The 19,408-nt window shown below is 40.2% G+C and overlaps 1 protein-coding gene across 7 annotated transcripts in view; it reads right to left on the bottom strand.

Annotated features, from left to right (window-relative positions):
- Positions 1–19,408, bottom strand: part of RALGAPB (Ral GTPase activating protein non-catalytic beta subunit) — a 99,148-nt gene that overhangs the window by 66,896 nt on the left and 12,844 nt on the right. For all 7 annotated transcript variants that reach the window (XM_021078139.1, XM_021078132.1, XM_021078135.1 and 4 more), the window contains exons 2-6: positions 16,895–17,110; positions 13,516–13,718; positions 4,605–4,768; positions 2,904–3,090; positions 279–410 (exon numbers count right to left, since the gene is read on the bottom strand). In XM_021078139.1, coding sequence (XP_020933798.1) covers positions 279–410; positions 2,904–3,090; positions 4,605–4,768; positions 13,516–13,718; positions 16,895–17,080 — 872 coding nt within the window. In that variant the 5' untranslated portion in view covers positions 17,081–17,110. The remainder of the gene's footprint in view (positions 1–278; positions 411–2,903; positions 3,091–4,604; positions 4,769–13,515; positions 13,719–16,894; positions 17,111–19,408) is intronic.

The following is a 19,408-nucleotide window of genomic DNA, read 5'->3' as shown; positions in this document are numbered from 1 at the left end:
CATCATCTAGGCTCTAGCAACAGGCATGGGAACAAATGCTGCATCTATTGCATCTAGGAACAAGCCCTTAGACAGTGTGGCCCAAGAGCGGCTGAGGACTGCCTGACCCTCCTGGGACAGGGAGAGCAGGGGTACAGGATGTAAGTGTGCGTGTTGTCCAATCTGGCTCCATCTGACAACTAGCAGCCACACTGCGAACTCCAACAAGGAGTTACAGCATGGTTCCTGCCCTCAGACACTCACTGGATAAAGAACATGAAATACTAAAACCACAGTACCTTAGCATATGTAAAAAGCGAAACCATGTCTGTGCAACACACTCGTTATCCATTTCAGGAGGAATCAGACTGGCATCTTCATCGGGAACTTTAAAAGGAGGAAATGAAGGACCATATGTAAAGCGTAGCAATCTAGAAAATTAAAAAAAGAAAACACATCACTAAGTTCATTTTGAAACAGAATAAAAGATACAATGAAGCATTAAAATATAAGAGTAAAATAAGAGAAAATAAATGAAACTTGTATTAGACCTCATTGAAGTGAATAAAATAAATGAAAACTCTTGTTTATAAAAAGACAAACTAATGCTGCAGGTGGGGCCGAAAAAGAAAACAAACAAAAAAAATAGACAAACTAGAAGAGGATTTCCAGTTTTGTAAAAGATTTTTTCAATTATTTAAAATATTTATTTAAATTAATACTGTTTATAATTTAGTTCATATAGTTATATAATTTATATTATAAATTTGTTATTTACAAATGTACTTCTTCATGAACAACTGTATAAATTTACACATTATTTAATTGTAAGTATTTTATTTATGATTTAATTACTGTAAAATTAGTGATTTTATAAATTAAACATTATATCTCATATAAGTTTTATAATATACAATACAGTTTTATATTTTGTAATCATAATACTGTATATGTTTATAATTATATAACTACACAACACATAGAATATAAATTAAAAATTATATTGCTTTACAAAATTACACATTTAAAATTTTAATTTATAATTAAATAATAAACCACATAATCATAATATATAATTATGTTTATGTAATTATGAGTCATAAAATACAAATTACTTAAATTATTTTTTAAAAATTCATCACACTGCAAACTCCTTCAACACAACTAAGCTGTAATCTATTCATAATAACTGCTAACTTTACATGAGGTTTAGAATTTACAGCGTGCCTTAAAAGTAATTCTATATTACAAATGTATTAAAACTGTTCAAAGCCCTTTGACTCAATTATTAATCTATTATAATTATAATTATATAATCTAGAGATTTTATCTTAATAAAATAACCAAAATTCACATAAAACCATGTATAAAGTATTATATCAACAATATTTTTTAAGTAGAACACAGGAACAACTTAAGTATCAAACAACAGGGAAATTATTAAATGAATTATAATTCCATTTACATAATGAAGAACTATAAAGCCATTAAAAATATGATCTTGAGATCTATTTAAGAAGAAAAAAGGCATATATAATTACTGGGACAAGAAGCAGACATCAAATAAAAAGAGCAGATGATACTACATAGAATAATTTCAAATTGATTTTTTATCTTTTTTTGGCCATGCCCACAGCATGTGGAAGTTCCCAGGCCAGGGACTGACCTCATACCACAGCAGCAACCCAAGCTGCTTCAGTGAAATCAGATCCTAACCCACTGAGCCACCAGGGAACTCCTTGTTTGCTTTTTAAAACAAGGATCATGAGGACTACCTGGTGGCCTGGCAGTTAAAGATTTGGCCTTGTTGGGGTGCCCGTCGTGACTCAGGAGAAACGAACTGAGTAGGAACCATGAGGACGCAGGTTCAATCCCTGGCCTTGCTCAGGGGGTTAAGGATCCTGCATTGCCATAAGCTGTATGTAGGTCACAGACACAGCTTGGATCCTGTGTTGGTATGGCTGTGGTCTAGGCCAGCGGCTACAGCTCTGATTCAACTCCAAGCCTGGAAACCTCCATATGCCGCGGGTGCAGCCCTAAATAGATGATTTAAAAAAAAAAAATGGAGTTCCTATCGTGGCACAGCGGAAATGAATCCCACCAAGAACCATGAGGTTGTGAGTTCGATCCCTGGCCTCGCTCAGTGGGTTAAGGATTCGGTGTTGTCATGAGCTGTGGTATAGGTCACAGATGTGGCTCTGAACTGGCGTTGCTGTGTCTGTGGCATAGGCCAGTGGCTACAGCTCCAATTAGACCCTTAGCCTAGGAACCTCCATAGGCTTTGGCTAAAAAAAAAAGATCTGGCACCTTGTCACTGCTGTGGCTCAGGTTTTCAATCCCTGGCCCGGGAACTTCCACATGCAACGGGTGCAGCCAAAATAAGTAATTAATTAATTAAAATTAAAATTAAATAATGATCATGAATTTTTTAAAAACTTAATTGGAGTATAGTTGACACACAAAGTTGTGTCAGTTTCGGGTATACAGCAAAGTAAATCAGTTACACACATACATACATCCATTCTTTTTCAGATTACTTTCCCATATAGGTTATTACACAGTATTGAGTAGATTTCCTTGTGCTACACAGTAGGTCCTTGTTATTTATCTTGATCATGAATCTATGAATTCTTGAATAATCAGAATAAGAGTGGGATTTGGGGGTAGAAGTGGTAGGGCTCAGAATTTGTCCGTCTCTCCAAGATAGGAGTTTACTCCGAAAGGTTTTAGATTAGACAGGCACTAGCCAAAATGCTACATCTATTTTTAAAAAGTGGCTCAATTCTATATCAAGTACAGTAATAAGAGACACCAGATAGAAGCTTTTACAATGTACTCCATAGATCCCAGAAAGACACAGAAGTAGGAGAAAGGTGCCTAAGGCCAAATGGATAAAGGAAGGCAAGTCAATGATGAAAACTCACCTTGAAGTAAGTGCACAGATGACCTTGCTCCACTGCTCCACCACTGCTGGGTGGTGCCTCCAGTTAGCCACCATCTCCTTGGCTGTTTTCCAGTAAGGAGGTGTTGGGAAGCACCGAGCACAAGCTAGTAACCAAACCTCAAAGAGAACACCAATCAACTTCTCTGCTAGATTCTCAGCAATGCCACCTTACCAACAAAAAGAAAACAACTTCGGTATACTTATCTTTAAAGCACAATCTTTAATTTACTGATCTGAGAGAACTGGTCAAAAAATTAATGTAACTGCAATATTAAGTTTTGACTTTCAAATAACCATTCAATAATAAGAATGAAAAACTACTCTTAGGAGCTCCTATGAAGTAAATCACGGATACATCAACCCATGATCACTTTGAAAGTTTCAAGTCACCCCGCTCAGTTCTTATCAAATATCTTATTCTTCCAGCAAGTAGGACAGAAGCACAGAAGAGAAAAGGGAAAGGATGAATGCCTACAATGAGTGACTGCCACGAGTCAGTTTCTGTGCCACACAGCCCATACACATTAATTCTGCAGCATAGGTATTCATAATACCTAGTATCAATTATACCCATTTTGAAGATGAGAAAACAGTTTTGGGAAATTTAAGTAACTTGCCCAAGTTCATGCAGCCAGTAGGTAAAACAATCAGAACAAATACCCAAGGCTTTCTACCTCCAAACTTTGCTATAAAATACTTCAGGTATATATCTCCCATGAAAACAGAGTTGCTCCTCTGTTCCGAGCCCTGGACCTAAGGAGAACAGCAGTGCTCTGTACTCTGCATAGCTCCAGAGAGCAAACTTAGGACTCAGAGGAAAAGCTATAAGGATTCCTATTTCAAATGAGCAAAAACAAAGTTTCAACAATAACAAGCCCCAGAAGGGGATGGACCGCCTGCCTTATGGTGCTGAAATCCCTGGCATGGGGAGTGTGCAGTGCAGACACACACTATCTGTGTCTGGCCAGCTATCATCTATAGGAGACAGGGTGTCCCTATTGTAGAGACCCCTTCAACACTAAAACTCTGTGATTTTTTTTTTTTTAAATATCTTCCTGGACATTGCCTCTGTGTAAGAGCACAAGCACATTTGTGTGTTTAAGTAATGAGATCACACAGACAAATAAGCAACAACAGATCTTGGAACTTATTGTCTGTGTATACTATGTTACACATACAAAGTAGGACATCTAAAATACACTCTAAAGTCTTATAAAATTAGAGGCTTTTTAATGGCTGGATAGTGAATGACATGCTGTCATATTTCCCAATAGGACACTTTAAGGTTCTGTAGGCTTCATTTGCTAATAAACAAAATATCTTCCATAGCTATCAAGTTTTCAGAGTCGACTTCTATAACTACTTTGTAATCAGGTACATTACCTATAGGCTCTAATTTAATAAGCTGTTTCTTATATAGGCTCTATCCTAATATACTGAACAAGCTACCGTTCCTATCATTATCAAACATTCATTAACTGAGGCCCTCCCTATATTAGCTAAATCATCACTGAAGGTAAAATAACTTCACATTGTGACTTTGAGAGTTTTCACTCAAACTTAATTTTGGTTTGTCAACTGTCATGCCAAAATTTAAATCCCCACTGAGTCCACTACTCATTGAGTCTAAAAATGAACTGTATCTGGGGCTCAGAAATAAATTAGAAAAAAATGAACAAACCTTGAACAGTTGGTGGTGCTAGAAGTATGTCATTAATCTGCAGAAGAAACAATAGTAAGACTTCCCAGGTTTCTCGGGCCATGATAGATGACTCACGGGCCAGTTTCTGAATGGCTCTCAGGACCTGTAAGCATAGTCGGATCTGACCGGAGCCCTGATCCTGTCTGAAGAAGACAGACAGATGTCATTGACAAGCCTCGAAGAGAGAAAGTATCAGTTAAGGACAGACAACTTTGGGGTGCAGCAAGCAATGGTGCAATGACTCTCCCTAACAAACAGCATCAGCAGATGGCACTAGGTACACCCTCTTCAGTTCAAAGCACATATTCCTCCTCATGCAGTTTAGCACCCTGGGATCTCAACCTTCCACTCCTAGAAAGGCCTGAAAAGCTCCCAGGGATAGGGGAGTTCACTAGAAAGTGAACTTCACCTCTGGATTTCTTTTAAGTCTGAACTGTGCCAACAGATACTCAATAGGTTTCTGCTGAATCAATGAGTAAATAACCACAGCCACCTCTGCTGCTCACACTGAAGTAGAATGGTCTTTGTATTCTTTTTTAAAAAATGTAAACACACATTCATAAGAATCCTGCCTGTGATTTCAGAGTGCTCACAGTCCCTTTGAAGCTAACGTCTGCCAGAGAAGAGCATACAGAATGGAATATCCTAACAGTTCCCGAATGTATGCAGAAGAGAGGCAACTCAGAAATGAGTACCTACTGTTCTACTGAAAAACGCACCTTAACCCAACATGGGGGCTAAAGGACCCAAGATATTCCCAAAGAACAGTTTTATAACTCTTTTTAGTTAGCAGGATCATTTTTTCCCCAAAGGAACAAGACAGATCAACATATGAGGGCTAGGGCTGGGGTTCCCTGGTGGCCTAGCAGCTAAGGACTCAGCATCACTGCCTAATCAGTGGCTCAGGTCACTGCTGTGGCTCGGGTTCAATCCCTGCCCCAGGAACTTCAGCATGCCAAGGGTCTGGCCAAAACAAACAAACAAACAAACAACAAAAAAAAAACACAAGGGGAGTTCCCATTGTAACTCAGCAGGTTAAGAACCTGACTAGTGTTCATGAGGATGTGGGTTCAATCCCTGGCCTTACTCAGTGGGTTAAGGATCTGGCATTGCCATGAGCTATGGTGTAGGTTGCATACATGGCTTGGATCTGAGGTTGCTGTGGCTGTGTCATAGCCAGCAACAGCAGCTCAGATTCAATCCCTAGACTGGGAACTTCCATATGCCATGGGTTTGGCCCCTAAAAAGACACACACAAAAAAAGAAATCCAGAAAATGAAGTGAGTACCCTCAGAACTTCTACTGTAACCTTAAGATAAAAATTCCCAGATTCTGGGCCATGACGACACGATGGAGCTGCAAAAAAACGACAACACTAAGTCTTCTCTTGAGTCACAGCTAAAGCAAAATGATGAGACATTCACCTAGGAAAAGCCAAGAGCCCCCAGGAGCAGGGAGATGTCCCATGTTCAGCTGGAGGTGAATCCAGTCCTTGTGAAGCCATGAGACTCAAGCTTGTTTCTGTTGTTCTAGCTACTAAAGAAGAGCAAGCAATATATAATAGTCCCAAACCTCATTTAGCCACATTAAAAAAAAAACTCGAAATAAGAAAATATATATATATATATATATATACCACTAATGGTCCCATGGGCTGACACTCTTCCAAGCTAGCGATAACACTGTAAACCTCCCAAATGGTAACCTAGGCCTACCCACCATTTTCAGGTACTACCTAGCAGAAAAGTTTCTGATCCATAAGTACTGTAACCTCACTCAGAAGGCCTAAATCCAGGAGCAGTGTCCAAATTTCGACAGCTAAGAGAAACAGGGAACCTTTACTGACAAATAAAGAGAAAAGTCTAAACACCAAAGAGGTTTCTTGCCACCTAATACTGTCAAAAGCAACTTGTGATCATCAGAAAAACTGTCCCAGAACAGGGGCTGGTGAACTATGAATGGCCAATGGGTCAAATATGGCCTGCATCTGTTTTTATAAATATACGTTTTATTAGGACACAACAGCATTCGTTTATTTATATACCATCTATGGCTGCTTTCTCTACACCAGAGAGTTGAATAACTGTGATAAATAAGGTAAGGCCCAAAAAGCCTAAAATACTTACTATATGACTCTTTACAAAGTTTGCCAACCACTGCCTTAGAAAGACATCACATTTTCTAAAGTACAGTATATGAGTAATGAAAACCCTAATCAGTTTTAAAAGATGGCTCACTCTTCACTCAATTGTGCCAAAAAAAAAAAAAAAATTGAATTGATAGGCAAAGAGAAAGGTTACATCCACCCTGACTTATCTCTAGCAAAGTGGTAGAGGTTGTTTCCTCTATTTTGAGTGTTAGTTTTCATAAAAACAACTAATTAAATAAACTTGATGACAATTTTGTTAACTATCTGAATCAAAAAAAATTGACTCTTCCAATAATAAATAGGAGAGGAGATCATAACTTGCAACATTTAGCAGTGAAAATATTCAGCTCCCCAAGACATTATTGGGCAGGAGAACTCTAATACCCAAATTCAGCACCCTGTCAGAAGTATGCACATATATGCACACACACCTTTGAGAAAACAAGTTAATTATCAAATAGTAAAACGAACAATTTATAAGGTCATCATGTTTCTCAAAAGAGAAGCAAAAGCAGGAGTTCCCACTGTGGCTCAGTGGGTTAAGAACCTGACCAGCAACTATAAATTTGCTGGTTCAATCCCTGGCTGTGCTCAGTGGGTTAAGGATCTGGCATTGCCACAAGCTGCAGCACAGCTTGCAGTGGCTTGGATCTGGCGTTGCTGTGGCTGTGGTGTAGGCTGGCAGCTGCAGCTCCATTTGATCCCTACCCCAGGAACTTCCATATGGTGTAGGCGCAGCCCTAAAAAGAAAATAAAAGAGAGAGAGAAGCAAAAGCAAAAGCCTAATTAACTCAAATGCCACCTATTTTTTTTCGAATGGGCCCAAGGCATGCAGAAGTTCTGGAGTCAGGGATCAAATCCCCACCACAGCAATGACAAAGCTGGATCTTTAACTCACTAAGCCAACAGGGAGCTCCTTTTTTCCCTAATTAACTAAAATGCCATTGATTTTCTCATTAATAGAAATTAAATGGGCACTGAGAGTTGGTAAGGGTACAAAGAGAAAAGAGACATAGTGACGACACTATCCATGAGACTATTCCATGCACTAAGAAAAAACCTAGTAAAACAGTCACCTAAATGGAATGACAAGAAAGGATGAAAACTATTACATAATTTTAGAAGAACCTGTTTAGCCACAAACAATATGCTACTTACTTCCCACTATTTCCTGTTATTATTTCCACATGCAATCAAAAAATACAAGCAACCAGCATTTAGTTCACCCTAAGGTAATATAAGTACTACACCAGGTACTGTGGAAGCCCAAACTATACACAACCCAGTTCCTGCCTTCAAGTTGGTTAGATGGGAAAATGAGACATATACATTTTAAAAGATAAGCAATAGAACTAGATAACAAGAGAGACACAGAAGTACCCTACAGGTTCAGAAAGGTGTGATCCCTCTGGGCCTGGATGGTCAGGTAAGGCAGAATTTAAGATGAACCATGAAGAGACGTGGACAACTGGGAGGGCGAGAGGAGGATGAGGATGGCAAAAGCAGGTAATGACGGAGAAGATCTTTAAGGAGTCCTGGGAGAATGTTTAATTATAAGTCTGACCAAACAGCAGGGCTCAAGCAGAATTAGCAGCAGCTAATTTGGTTAGGGGTCAGATTACAGCAGGCATTTCACATAAGAGAAGGAGTTTATAGGCATACCTCATTGTATTACACTTCATTTTACTGTACTTCACAGATATTGCAAGGTTTGTTTTTTTGTTTTGTTTTGTTTAACAAACTGAAGACTTGTGGCAATCTTGCATTGATTGAGCAAGTCTATCAGCACTAATTTTCCAACTGCATTTGCTTGTTTCATGTCTCTGTACCACATGTTGGTAATTCTTGCAATATTTTTGTTATTATTATATCCACTATAGTGAGCTCTGAAGTTACTATTAATGGGGGGGGAGCACCACAAAACACACCCATATAAGGCAGTAAACTTAACTGATAAATGCTGTATGTTCTGACTGCCCAACCAACCAGTCATTTTCCTGCTCCCTCCCTCTCTTCAGGCCTCCCTATTCCTTGAGACATAACAATATTGAAATCAGGCCACTTAATAACCCTTCAATGGCATCTACATGTTCAAGTGAAAAGAAGAACAGAATGTCTCTCACTTTAAATCAAAAGACAGCAACAACAAAAACCTACTGTGTATCAGAGGGAACCATATTCAATGTTTTGTAGTAATCTATAATGGAAAAGAAGCTGAAAAGGAACACTGTAAACACTATACTTCAATTTAGAAAAAAAAAAAAACTAGAAATGATTAAGCTTAGTGAAAAAAGCACACTGAAAGCCAAGATGAGCCAGAAACTAGGCCTCTTGCTTATAGTTAGCCCAGCTGTGAATGCAAAGGAAAGGCTTCTGAGGGAAATGAAAAGTGCTACTCCAGTGAACACACAAATGATAAGAAAGAGAAACAGCCTTCTTGCTGATATGAAGGAAGTTTTAGTGGTCTGGAATGAAGATCAAACCAGCCACAACATTTCCTTGAGCCAAAGCCTAATCCAGCATTAAGGCTCCGACTCTCCTTAATTCTATGAAGGCTGGGAGAAACAAGGAAGCTGTAGAAGCAAAATTTAAAGCCAGCAGAGACTGTTTCATGAGGATTAAGGAAAGAAGCCACCTCCATAAAATAAAAGTGAAAGGTAAAGCAGCAACTAAAGCAGAAGCTGCAACAAGTTATCCAGATCAAACCAAGACACTTAATGAAGATTTTCAGTGTAGACCAAACAGCCTATATAGCCTTCTATTGAAAGAAGATGCCATCGAGAACTTTCATAGCTAGAGAAAAGTCAGCGCCTAGCTTCAAAGCTTCAAAGGACAGGCCGACGACTCTCTTGTTAGGGGCCAGTGCAGCTGGTGACATCAAGTTAAAGCCAATGCTCGTATGCCATTCTGAAAATCCTAGGGCCCCTAAGATTATGCTATTGAGCTATGATGGAGTTCCCGTCGTGGCTCAGTGGTTAACGAATCTGACTAGGAACCATGAGGTTGTGGATTCCATCCCTGACCTTGCTCAGTGGGTTAAGGATCTGGCATTGCCATGAGCTGTGTAGGTTGCAGACGTGGCTTGGATCCCGAGTTGCTGTGGCTGTGGCCTACGCCAGTGGCTACTACTCCGGTTGGACCCCTAGCCTGGGAACCTCCATATGCTGCGGGAACAGCCCTAGAAAAGGCAAAAAATAAACAAACAAACAAACAAATAAATAATAAATAAATAAATAAATAAATTTACTCTGCCTGTACCATATAAATGAAACAATGAAGCCAGGATGACAGCATATCTGTTTACAACATGGTCTACTGAATATTTTAAGCCCACTGTTGAGACCTACTGCTCAGGAAAAAAATAAAAAGACATCTTTCAAAATATTACTGCTCACTGACAATGCACCTGGTCATCCAAGTGTTCTGACGGATGTGGATAAAGAAATGTTGCCTGTCATTTCAGGAAACAAAAGATGTTGTGGTCATAAAGCCATCAACCACTACAGCGCCCCTACAACAGTACACCCTAAGGGGAATTCAGGACAGAGAAAAACAAGATACTGGCCCCAGATAGTTCAGATGCATATCAAAGGAACAATTCCAATGAGCCCAAACTCTTGCATCTTCCCAAAGGTACTAAAATCATTAACTTAAGATGTTTGGTTTTTTTGATTAACAGTAATCTTTTGATGTTCAACTACATGGGTTTGTTTTCTTTTCAGCAAAACTCCTATATATCCTTGCATCTCCCTTACATCTGTTTTTCTGTCTAGGGCCAAACCTGGGGCATATGGAAGTTTCCAGTCTAGAAGCTGAATCATAGCTGAAGCTGCCGGCCTATACCACAACTACAGCGATGCCATTATCTGAGCCACATCTACAACCTATGCCACAGCTTGTGGCAACAATGGATCCTTAACCCACTGAGTGAGGCCAGGGATTGAACCCGCATCCTCTGGATACTATTGGGTTCATAACCCAATGAGCCACAACAGGGACTCCTCCCTTACCGCTTCAGAACAGTCCCTCAGAGCCATCTGAGAAGCTATATCTTTGGTTATAGTCCTCAGTAAGTCACCAAATAAAACATAATTCTCAACTTTTGTGTTTTTTTTTGGCCACACCTACGGCATGTGGAAGTTCCCAGGCCAGGAAATGAACTCACACCACAGCAGCAAGCCAAGCTGCTGAAGTAATGATGCCAGATTCTTAACCCACTTCGCCACAAGGGAACTCTGAATTCACAACTTTGTGCCTTTTTTCAGTCAACATTGGATGGACAACAAGATTAACGCTTTTCTGCCTGCTAATACAACATCCATTCTGCTGCCCACTGATCAAGGAGTAATTTCAACTTTCAAGTCTTATTAGAGAAATACATTTCATAAGACTATGGCTACCATAGGCAGTTATTCTACTGATGGATATGGGCAAAGGAAACTGAAAATCCTCTGGAAATTGTTCACCATTCTAAATACCATTAAGAATATTTATGATTCATGGGAAGATGTCAAATTATCAACATTAACAAGAGTTCAGAAGAAGGTGATTCCAGCTCTCAGAGATGACTTTAACGGGCTCAAGACTTCAGTGGAGAAAGTCTGCAGATGTGGTAGAAATAACAAGAGAACTAAAATTAGAAGTGGAGCCTGAGGATATGACTGAATTGCCACAATCTCATGATAAAACGTTAACGGATGAGAGTTGCTTCTTATAGATGAACAAAGAAAGTGGTTTCTTAAGATGTTATCTATACCTGGTGAAGATGCTGTGAAGGTTACTGAAATGATAGCAAAGGATTTAGAATATAAATTTAGGGAGTTCCCGTGGTGGTGAAATGGTTAACGAATCCGACTAGGAACCATGAGGTTTCGACTAGGAACCATGAGGTTTCCCCTTGCTCAGTGGGTTAAGGATCCGGCGTTGCCGTGAGCTGTGGTGTTAAGTTGCAGACACAGCTCAGATCCCTCGTTGCTGTGGCTCTGGCGTAGGCCAGTGGCTACAGCTCCAATTAGACCCCTAGCCTGGGAACCTCTATATGCCACGGGAGCGGCCCTAGAAAAAGCAAAAAGACAAAAATAAAATAAAAAATAGAATATAAACTTAGTTGATAAAGCAGCAGCAGCATTTGAGAGAGCTGACTCCAATTTTGAAAGAACTTCTACTGTGGGTAAAATGCTGTCAAAAAGTATTGCCTGATACAGAGAAAACATGTGTGAACTGAAGAGTCAATCAATGTAACAAACTTCATTGCTGTCTTATTTTAAGAAATTGCCACAGCCACCCCAACCTTTAGCAATCATCATCCTGATCAGTCAGCAACCATTCACATCAAGGCTAGCAAAAGAAATACAACTCTCTAAAGGCTCAGATGACAGTCAGCATTTTTAGCAATAAAGCATTTTTTAAGTAAGATACATACATTTTTTTAGACATAATGCACACTTGTAGATTACACTTTCATATAAACGTAACTTTTATATGCACTGGGAAACCAAAAAAATTCATGACTTGCTTTACCTCAAAGCCTGCTTTATTGCAGTGGTCTGGAACCAAACCCATGACATCTTAAGGTATGCCTGTACACCTGATCCTACAGACCAAAGCTCTTAATGGAGATTTCTCTTTTTTTAATTCAGAGTTTCCAAGTAATCTTCCTTCTAAATTTAAAAAGCTAACATTTACAGAGCTGAGTTTTGGATGATTCAAAGTCCCTCATCATCTGACAGACCAAAAGCTCTAACTAAAACTCTTCTAAAAGGAGGCAAGTCTTCTCACCCTTTCACAGACATAAATAAATAGCTGAAAACAGATTTCTGTCACAGAAGATCCCTACAAATGGGTAGGGAACTAATGCTTTCTTTGCCATTATTTTCTATATTTCCAAAGTTCTTTACAACATATAATTCTTCTAGACTAGAAAAAAAATTTTTAAGTACTAATAAGGCAATCTTACATTATAATATTTAAGGGCTCTGCCTTAGACAATAGGAGAAAAACTAAGTAACAAACTGCCAAGAGTAATCTTTTGGCCTAATACAAATTTGCCTGTAATAATTCCAAATCTGCTTACTTCAATGTTTTCATTCTCTCATAAGAAAGATTCATTTTGGAGTTCCCGTCGTGGCGCAGTGGTTAACGAATCCGACTAGGAACCATGAGGTTGTGGGTTCAATCCCTGCCCTTGCTCAGTGGGCTAACGATCCGGCATTGCCGTGAACTGTGGTGTAGGTCGCAGACGCAGCTCAGATTCCGCATTGCTGTGGCTCTGGCATAGGCTGGCAGCTACGCTCCGATTAGACCCTTAGCCTGGGAACCTCCATATGCCGCAGGAGCGGCCCAAGAAATGGCAAAAAGACAAAAAAAAAAAAAAAAAAAAGAAAGATTCATTTTAAGGTTGAGGGCTGAGTTGCCTTTAACTTACGTGGAAGTAAGAATTATGTTAGGTAAAAGTATAGTTTTTTGAGTGGAAGGAAAAGGGGTCACGGTATTTCAGTATTTAATAGCTATCAGATCTTAAAGCAAAGCTAAAAGCCTTTAAAATGAACATAAACTTGTTATAGAGTCCTAGTAAACATTAGATAAGCCCATTTCTATCATACATATTAACACACCCTTTAACAAACAAGTAATGAAAGTTCAAAGGACTAACAATGAAATTACAAACAACATAAAAAAGTAACACCGATGAATATTTTATTACGGTCCTGATAAGAGGCTAGATAGACTGGCACAGCTTACCTTGGTACAAACAGATTTTGCAGGTGTTTTAGTATACTTTGAACATATAGATTAGGCTCTTTAATAATTGGCAATGGAATAGAATCTTTCGGCAACACTAAAGCCATAATCCAGTCGGTATATACATCAACACAATATTTTACAGTCTCTCCATCCAATGGGAGGGTCAGTCCATAGCAAATTACTTCCATGGTCCATTTTACCTAAACAAAAGAAAATATATAGAGAGAATCATTATACCTTCTATCTGCATATTAGTAGACTGGTTTAAAATGTTAACCTATTTCATTGCCAAGAACCTCTCAAATGACAGCACATGAATCTCAACAGATACATCAGACGAGTTCTAGACAATGCACTTTCCATGTATAAGACATATTCAGATAACAATTCCTAAGCAAAAGATTTAAGAATAAATTACTTATTTCTAAATATCAAGCCTACATTGGCTTTCACCCCTTAGACATTATTATTGTAAAATAAGAAGTAAACACAGATCATCTTAATTTTCCATGGAGATTGGAGGCACAGAAATAGAACCTTTAGATATTTTTCTCCATTTAATTTGCATGTGGTTATGTGCATCATTTAGGAACTCACTTACATAAATTTAATCACATTCCATTTCCAGATTATGCAACTTTAACAAACAACAGGAAGGAAGATGCCCAACTCTTATTTTGTGACTATTTTCATGAGCAAAGAAATAATATTTAAAATGGAAAAAAAATAAAATAAAATGGAAGGGTAAGAACAAACACAGGTCAGAAGGGACTAAAGCTGGATAAGATTTTTAAAAAGCACTTAGCTGCACAAAATGAGTTCTAGCCTCCTGACCTGTCAGAATCATATCCTAGGGGCCAAGAGACGTTGCCTAAGAGATTACTGAACCACTGCCTGCAGTCATATACGGATAAAGCGAGATGAGAAAGGGGAAATGGCCCAATCTTCAAAAGAGGGCAGAACTAGACCAGAAAGTCTGAGATAAAACTCTGGGACAAATTACTAAGCAGATGATCAGCAAGCACTTATAAAAGGGAATCAGCCTGCTCAAAAAGAACAAGTCATGCCAGACAAGCTTCATTCCTTTATTAACAGGGTTACTAGGAAGCCAGCTGACAGCTCTATAAAACTGGCACTGATTTAAAATCAGTTTACAAGGCACTTTCATAAATACTATCTAACCATCAAAATAACCCTATGTGGGAGGGTAAACTAGCCTCACTTTATAAATAAGAAAACTGAAATTTAGCAAATTAAGCAATTTGGCCAAAGGCACTAGTTTAGAAATGGTAGAGCTAAAAACTTGATCCCTGGTCTTCCTACCAGAAGTCTAAAGCTATTCTCACCATGCCATTAAAAGCTTTCTCTGGCAAAGGAGAAATCAGGCTTTAGCAAATCTGGTCAGATGAAGAATATCCCCACGGACAAGATGAAGACATATATTTCAGAAGAAGGTAGAATGGCTGGATTTACAACTGGTCAGGAGTTCCTGTCGTGGCGAAGTAGTTAACGAATCCGACTAGGAACCATGAGGTTGCAGGTTCAATCCCTGGCCTCGTTCAGTGGGTTAAGGATCTGGTGTTGCTGTGAGCTGTGGTGTATGTTGCAGACGCGGCTTGGATCTGGCATTGCTGTGGCTCTGGTGTAGGCTGGTGGCCACAGCTCCAATTAGACCCTTAGCCTGAGAACCTCCATATGCCGCGGGAGCGGCCCAAGAAATGGCAAAAAGACCAAAAAAAAAAAAAATCACTAACTTGTTAAACAGAAATTCAAGATTCAAAAAGATTTCAACCACTTAAAACTAAAGCTGAATCTAACAAGATAAATATATGTACTGAAATTTTTAAGCTCAAAACCACCAGAAAAGCTAAGGGTAGAAAATACCTAAGAGCAACATAACTGATTTAATAGCAGTAAATGTTAAAGGCCACTATAACAACATGAAGCTATGCCAAATGGGCAGGGAGTGGAGGGAAAAAGACTTTTAAAAGAAGCTGCAAGACCCTACTTATCAGAGGAAAGACCAAAGAGAAGATCTTTGGTGATACCTTCACACAGCACTTCGAGAGTATAATTCGAGAGGACACTGGATTCAGGAACTAGTCTCTCTTATCTTTCTGAGGGTGGGAAAGGGGGAAAAAACAAGGGCTGTACTGAGCACTTTCATCTACACACATGCCATCTCTTCCCAGGAGAAGGTGAAGGAATTACAGGCATACCAAGGAGAGAGAGCGCCAGGACAAGCGCTGGGCCTTAAGGTGAGTCTCTGCCAGGGCACTCTGAAGAGAAGAGACGCTCCTCAGTATGAGGCACTACCCCTTCGGCAGCCCATGGCCTACGGAGGGTAAAGAAAATGCCCCCGGAGCGATAAACTTTAGCCTTCTATCTAGAGGGGTCTTACATCTAGATTAAGTCTAATCTCTCCTTCACGGGAAATCAAAAAAAAAAAACATCAGGGAAAAAGGGGTTTCCTGAGAAATAGGTAAACCCAAAGCGTAAAGGTTGTATGAATGCCCCCAGCATGGGGAACAGGCTCTAATCCTGATCTCAGCCAGGCCTCATACTAGCAAGCTTCTGCATCACCCCATTCTCAGGGCCCTTTCATGACTTCCCACTGGCAACTTAACTTCAGTCCAAGAAGAGAGGACCAACTCTAGGCCGACCCACTCCAAAAACGCCTTATCTTTAGGGATGGCAAACACAATTCCCATTCCAGCCACTTGGGCTCACGGCTCTACAGACTTAGCTGCTCTGCAGCGCTCTTAAAACCCAGAGGCCAGGCAAGGGTAGACTATGGAAATAGGGGGAGAGCCTCAAGTTCAGGGCATATGTGTACCCTGAAGTCAAATGCAAAACAGGCCTTCAGTCAGAGACCATGTAGAAGGAGGAATGAAGACCTTCCAAATACAACCTCTGAACGGAAATATGAAGACTGGGCATAGGAGTTCCCCAGAGGCCTAGTGGTCAAGGATTCAGCATTGTCACTGCTATGGCTCAGATTCGACCCCTGGCTCAGCAACCTCTGCATGCCGTAGATGCAGCCAAAAATAAATAAATAAAATTTTTAAAAATAAAAAAAAATAAAAATAAAGACAGTATAGAATTTAGGGAAAAGGGCCTGACATGCAAGACTCTGTCTTAGCACCCAGCTCAAGTGGAGAACTGGGTCTGGCCAGTAGGAAGTCCCAACAGCACAATAGTACAACCTATTCCTTATAACTCCCACAAACGCTGTGCCCCAACACTCAACCCAAAATCAGGTCAAACTGAGAGGTCACACTACAATAAGCAGACATTCATTTAAAAAGGCAGTGTTAACTAAATTCTTCAGTAACAAACATGTTTACATAGTAGGATGAAATGAAGAAACACTTACTTCTTTGTCAGTTTTTAACAAACTCTCACTACCAGCCACTGAAGGGGTACCTAAGGCCTGTCCAAGAGGATGAACCACCGCATTTGCCACCTCTCGCCCAACGCTCTCTGGATAGCTGTGTAGCACACTGGTGTGGCCCTGATCATTCTGAATCACCAAATGCAGCGACCTCCACTCAGAGTACATCGTGCCGCTAAAGGACTATCCAAATGGCACCTGAAAAGACAAGACAGAATTACGGGTCAAATCATACTGCTGCAAACTAATAAAAATAAGTATAATACATATTTATCCCATATGGCGAGTTAAAGCTGTACTGTATTGCCCTGAGAAGACTGAGAGAAAAACATCTAAATGTTCTGAGAATGTCCTAAAATAGCCTCTTGGTAAGATCAGGTAGGAAAAGCAGACCCTGGGAAGCAGCTGAGCACCTCCCCAAAAAAGCCCTCAGAAGTCCGGAGCAGAGCTGGGGCAGACAGCCACCATGAAAGGGAAAAAAATAACCAAGTTTGGACACTCATAGCATGAGCAGAGCCCTCCTCATTCCACGTTCTAGTATAGAACAAAATAGAAGACGGGTATGCTCTAAGAAGGAAAGGGAGACAAAAGAAAGGGCTTACTCTAAGCCCCAGATTTTTCAGCCTACAGTTTCTGAGTACCTATTACATGCTAGAAACATACCCCTGCAATTTCCCACCAATGCCTTAAAATCAGACATAAAATTCTTTGAGAACATGGAGTTCCCGTCGTGGCTTAGTGGTTAGCGAATCCAACTAGGAACCATGAGGTTGCGGGTTCGATCCCTGGCCTCGCTCAGTGGGTTAAGGATCTGGCATTGCCATGAGCTGTGGTATAGGTTGCAGACACGGCTCAGATGGCTCAGATGCCTCGTTGCTGTGGCCCTGGCTCAGGCCAGTGGCTACAACTCCAATTAGACCCCTAGCCTGGGAATCTCCATATGCTGCAGCAGCGGCCCTAGAAAAGACAAAAAAAAAAAAAAAATCTTTGAGAACATTTCATTCTCTAAGGCAGTGGCATACACACTTCCGGTTCCAGAACACCTGGAAGTCAGTGTCCTTCACACAATTCCCCTTCCAGCCACAATTCCCATCCCAGGAAGAGCTGCCACTTACTGACCACTTACTACATACTACTCAAAACAGCTCTATGAAAATGAAGTAATGTTAATTACTTAACATTAATGAAAAAACTGAGGCAGGGAGAGGTTTGCTGCTTCTCTGAGGCTTCAGAACTATAACATGGTAGAGTGAAGTTTTGAGCCCCTATCTGTTGGGCTCCAGGAACGGTGCTCTTAACCAAGGCATATACTGGCCCTCCCTACCTTATACATTCTCCACGACAGGTACTGCTTCTCCCTATGCTGTATATTCTCCATAAAAAGAAAAATAAGCCTACAATATGAATAAGCAATTTTAGACATAGCAAACAAATCTATATGAATGCAATATAAATATTACAATCATAAATGCCATATTCATAAAGAGAATCAAGATGGTTTGTCCCTTCTGTTACCCTCCACTTTCTACGTGCTCTGAAATCTGTTTGCCCAGCCAGCAGAGTTTAAGGGTACAAACACTTAATCTTTAAAAAGTTCTATCCAGGAGTTCCCGTCGTGGCGCAGTGGTTAACGAATCCGACTAGGAACCATGAGGTTGCGGGTTCAATCCCTGCCCTTGCTCAGTGGGTTAACGATCCGGCATTGCCGTGAGCTGTGGTGTAGGTTGCAGACACGGCTCGGATCCTGCGTTGCTGTGGCTCTGGCGTTGGCCGGTGGCTACAGCTCCGATTTGACCTCTAGCCTGGGAACCTCCATATGCCGTGGGAGCGGCCCAAGAAATAGCAAAAAAAATAAATAAATTAAATAAATAAATAAATAAATAAATAAAAAGTTCTATCCAGGGGTTCCCATCGTGGCTCAGCGGTAAACAAACCCAATTAGCATCCATGAGGATGTGGGTTCAGTCCATGGCCTTGCTCAGTGGGTTAAGGATCCGGCACTGCCGTAAGCTGTGGTGTATGTCACAGGCGTGGCTCGGATCCTGCGTTGCTCTGTGGTGTAGGCTAGCAGCTACCACTCTGATTCAACCCCTAGCCTGGGAACCTCCATATACCACGGGTGTGGCCCTAAAAAGACCAAAAAAAAAAGAAAGAAAGAAAAAGTTCTATCCAGAGTTCTCTTGGGGCGCAACAGGTTAAGGATGTAGTGTGGTCACTTCAACAGCTTGGGTCGCTGCTGTGGTTTGTGTTTGATCCCTGGCCCAGAAACTTCCATATGCCACAGGTGTGGCCAAAAGAAATAAATAAATGAATATATAAATAAGTAGTTCTATCCCTTAAGCTAACTTTCCTTCAAACTGGTAGCATTGTTTATCTTAGAAAAACCACCTTCCAGCTCAACCAGTATCAGTGTTTTTTCAAGAGGATATGGTCCTCCTCTGGACCAAGGGGCCCTAAAAATGGGAAGGGAGAAAGGATGAACCAGTATAGAAGTAC

Source organism: Sus scrofa, chromosome 17, assembly GCF_000003025.6.
Source record: "Sus scrofa isolate TJ Tabasco breed Duroc chromosome 17, Sscrofa11.1, whole genome shotgun sequence".
NCBI lineage: Eukaryota > Metazoa > Chordata > Mammalia > Artiodactyla > Suidae > Sus > Sus scrofa.
Note: the sequence above shows the minus strand (reverse complement) of the source record. Positions and strands in the feature narration are given on the sequence as shown.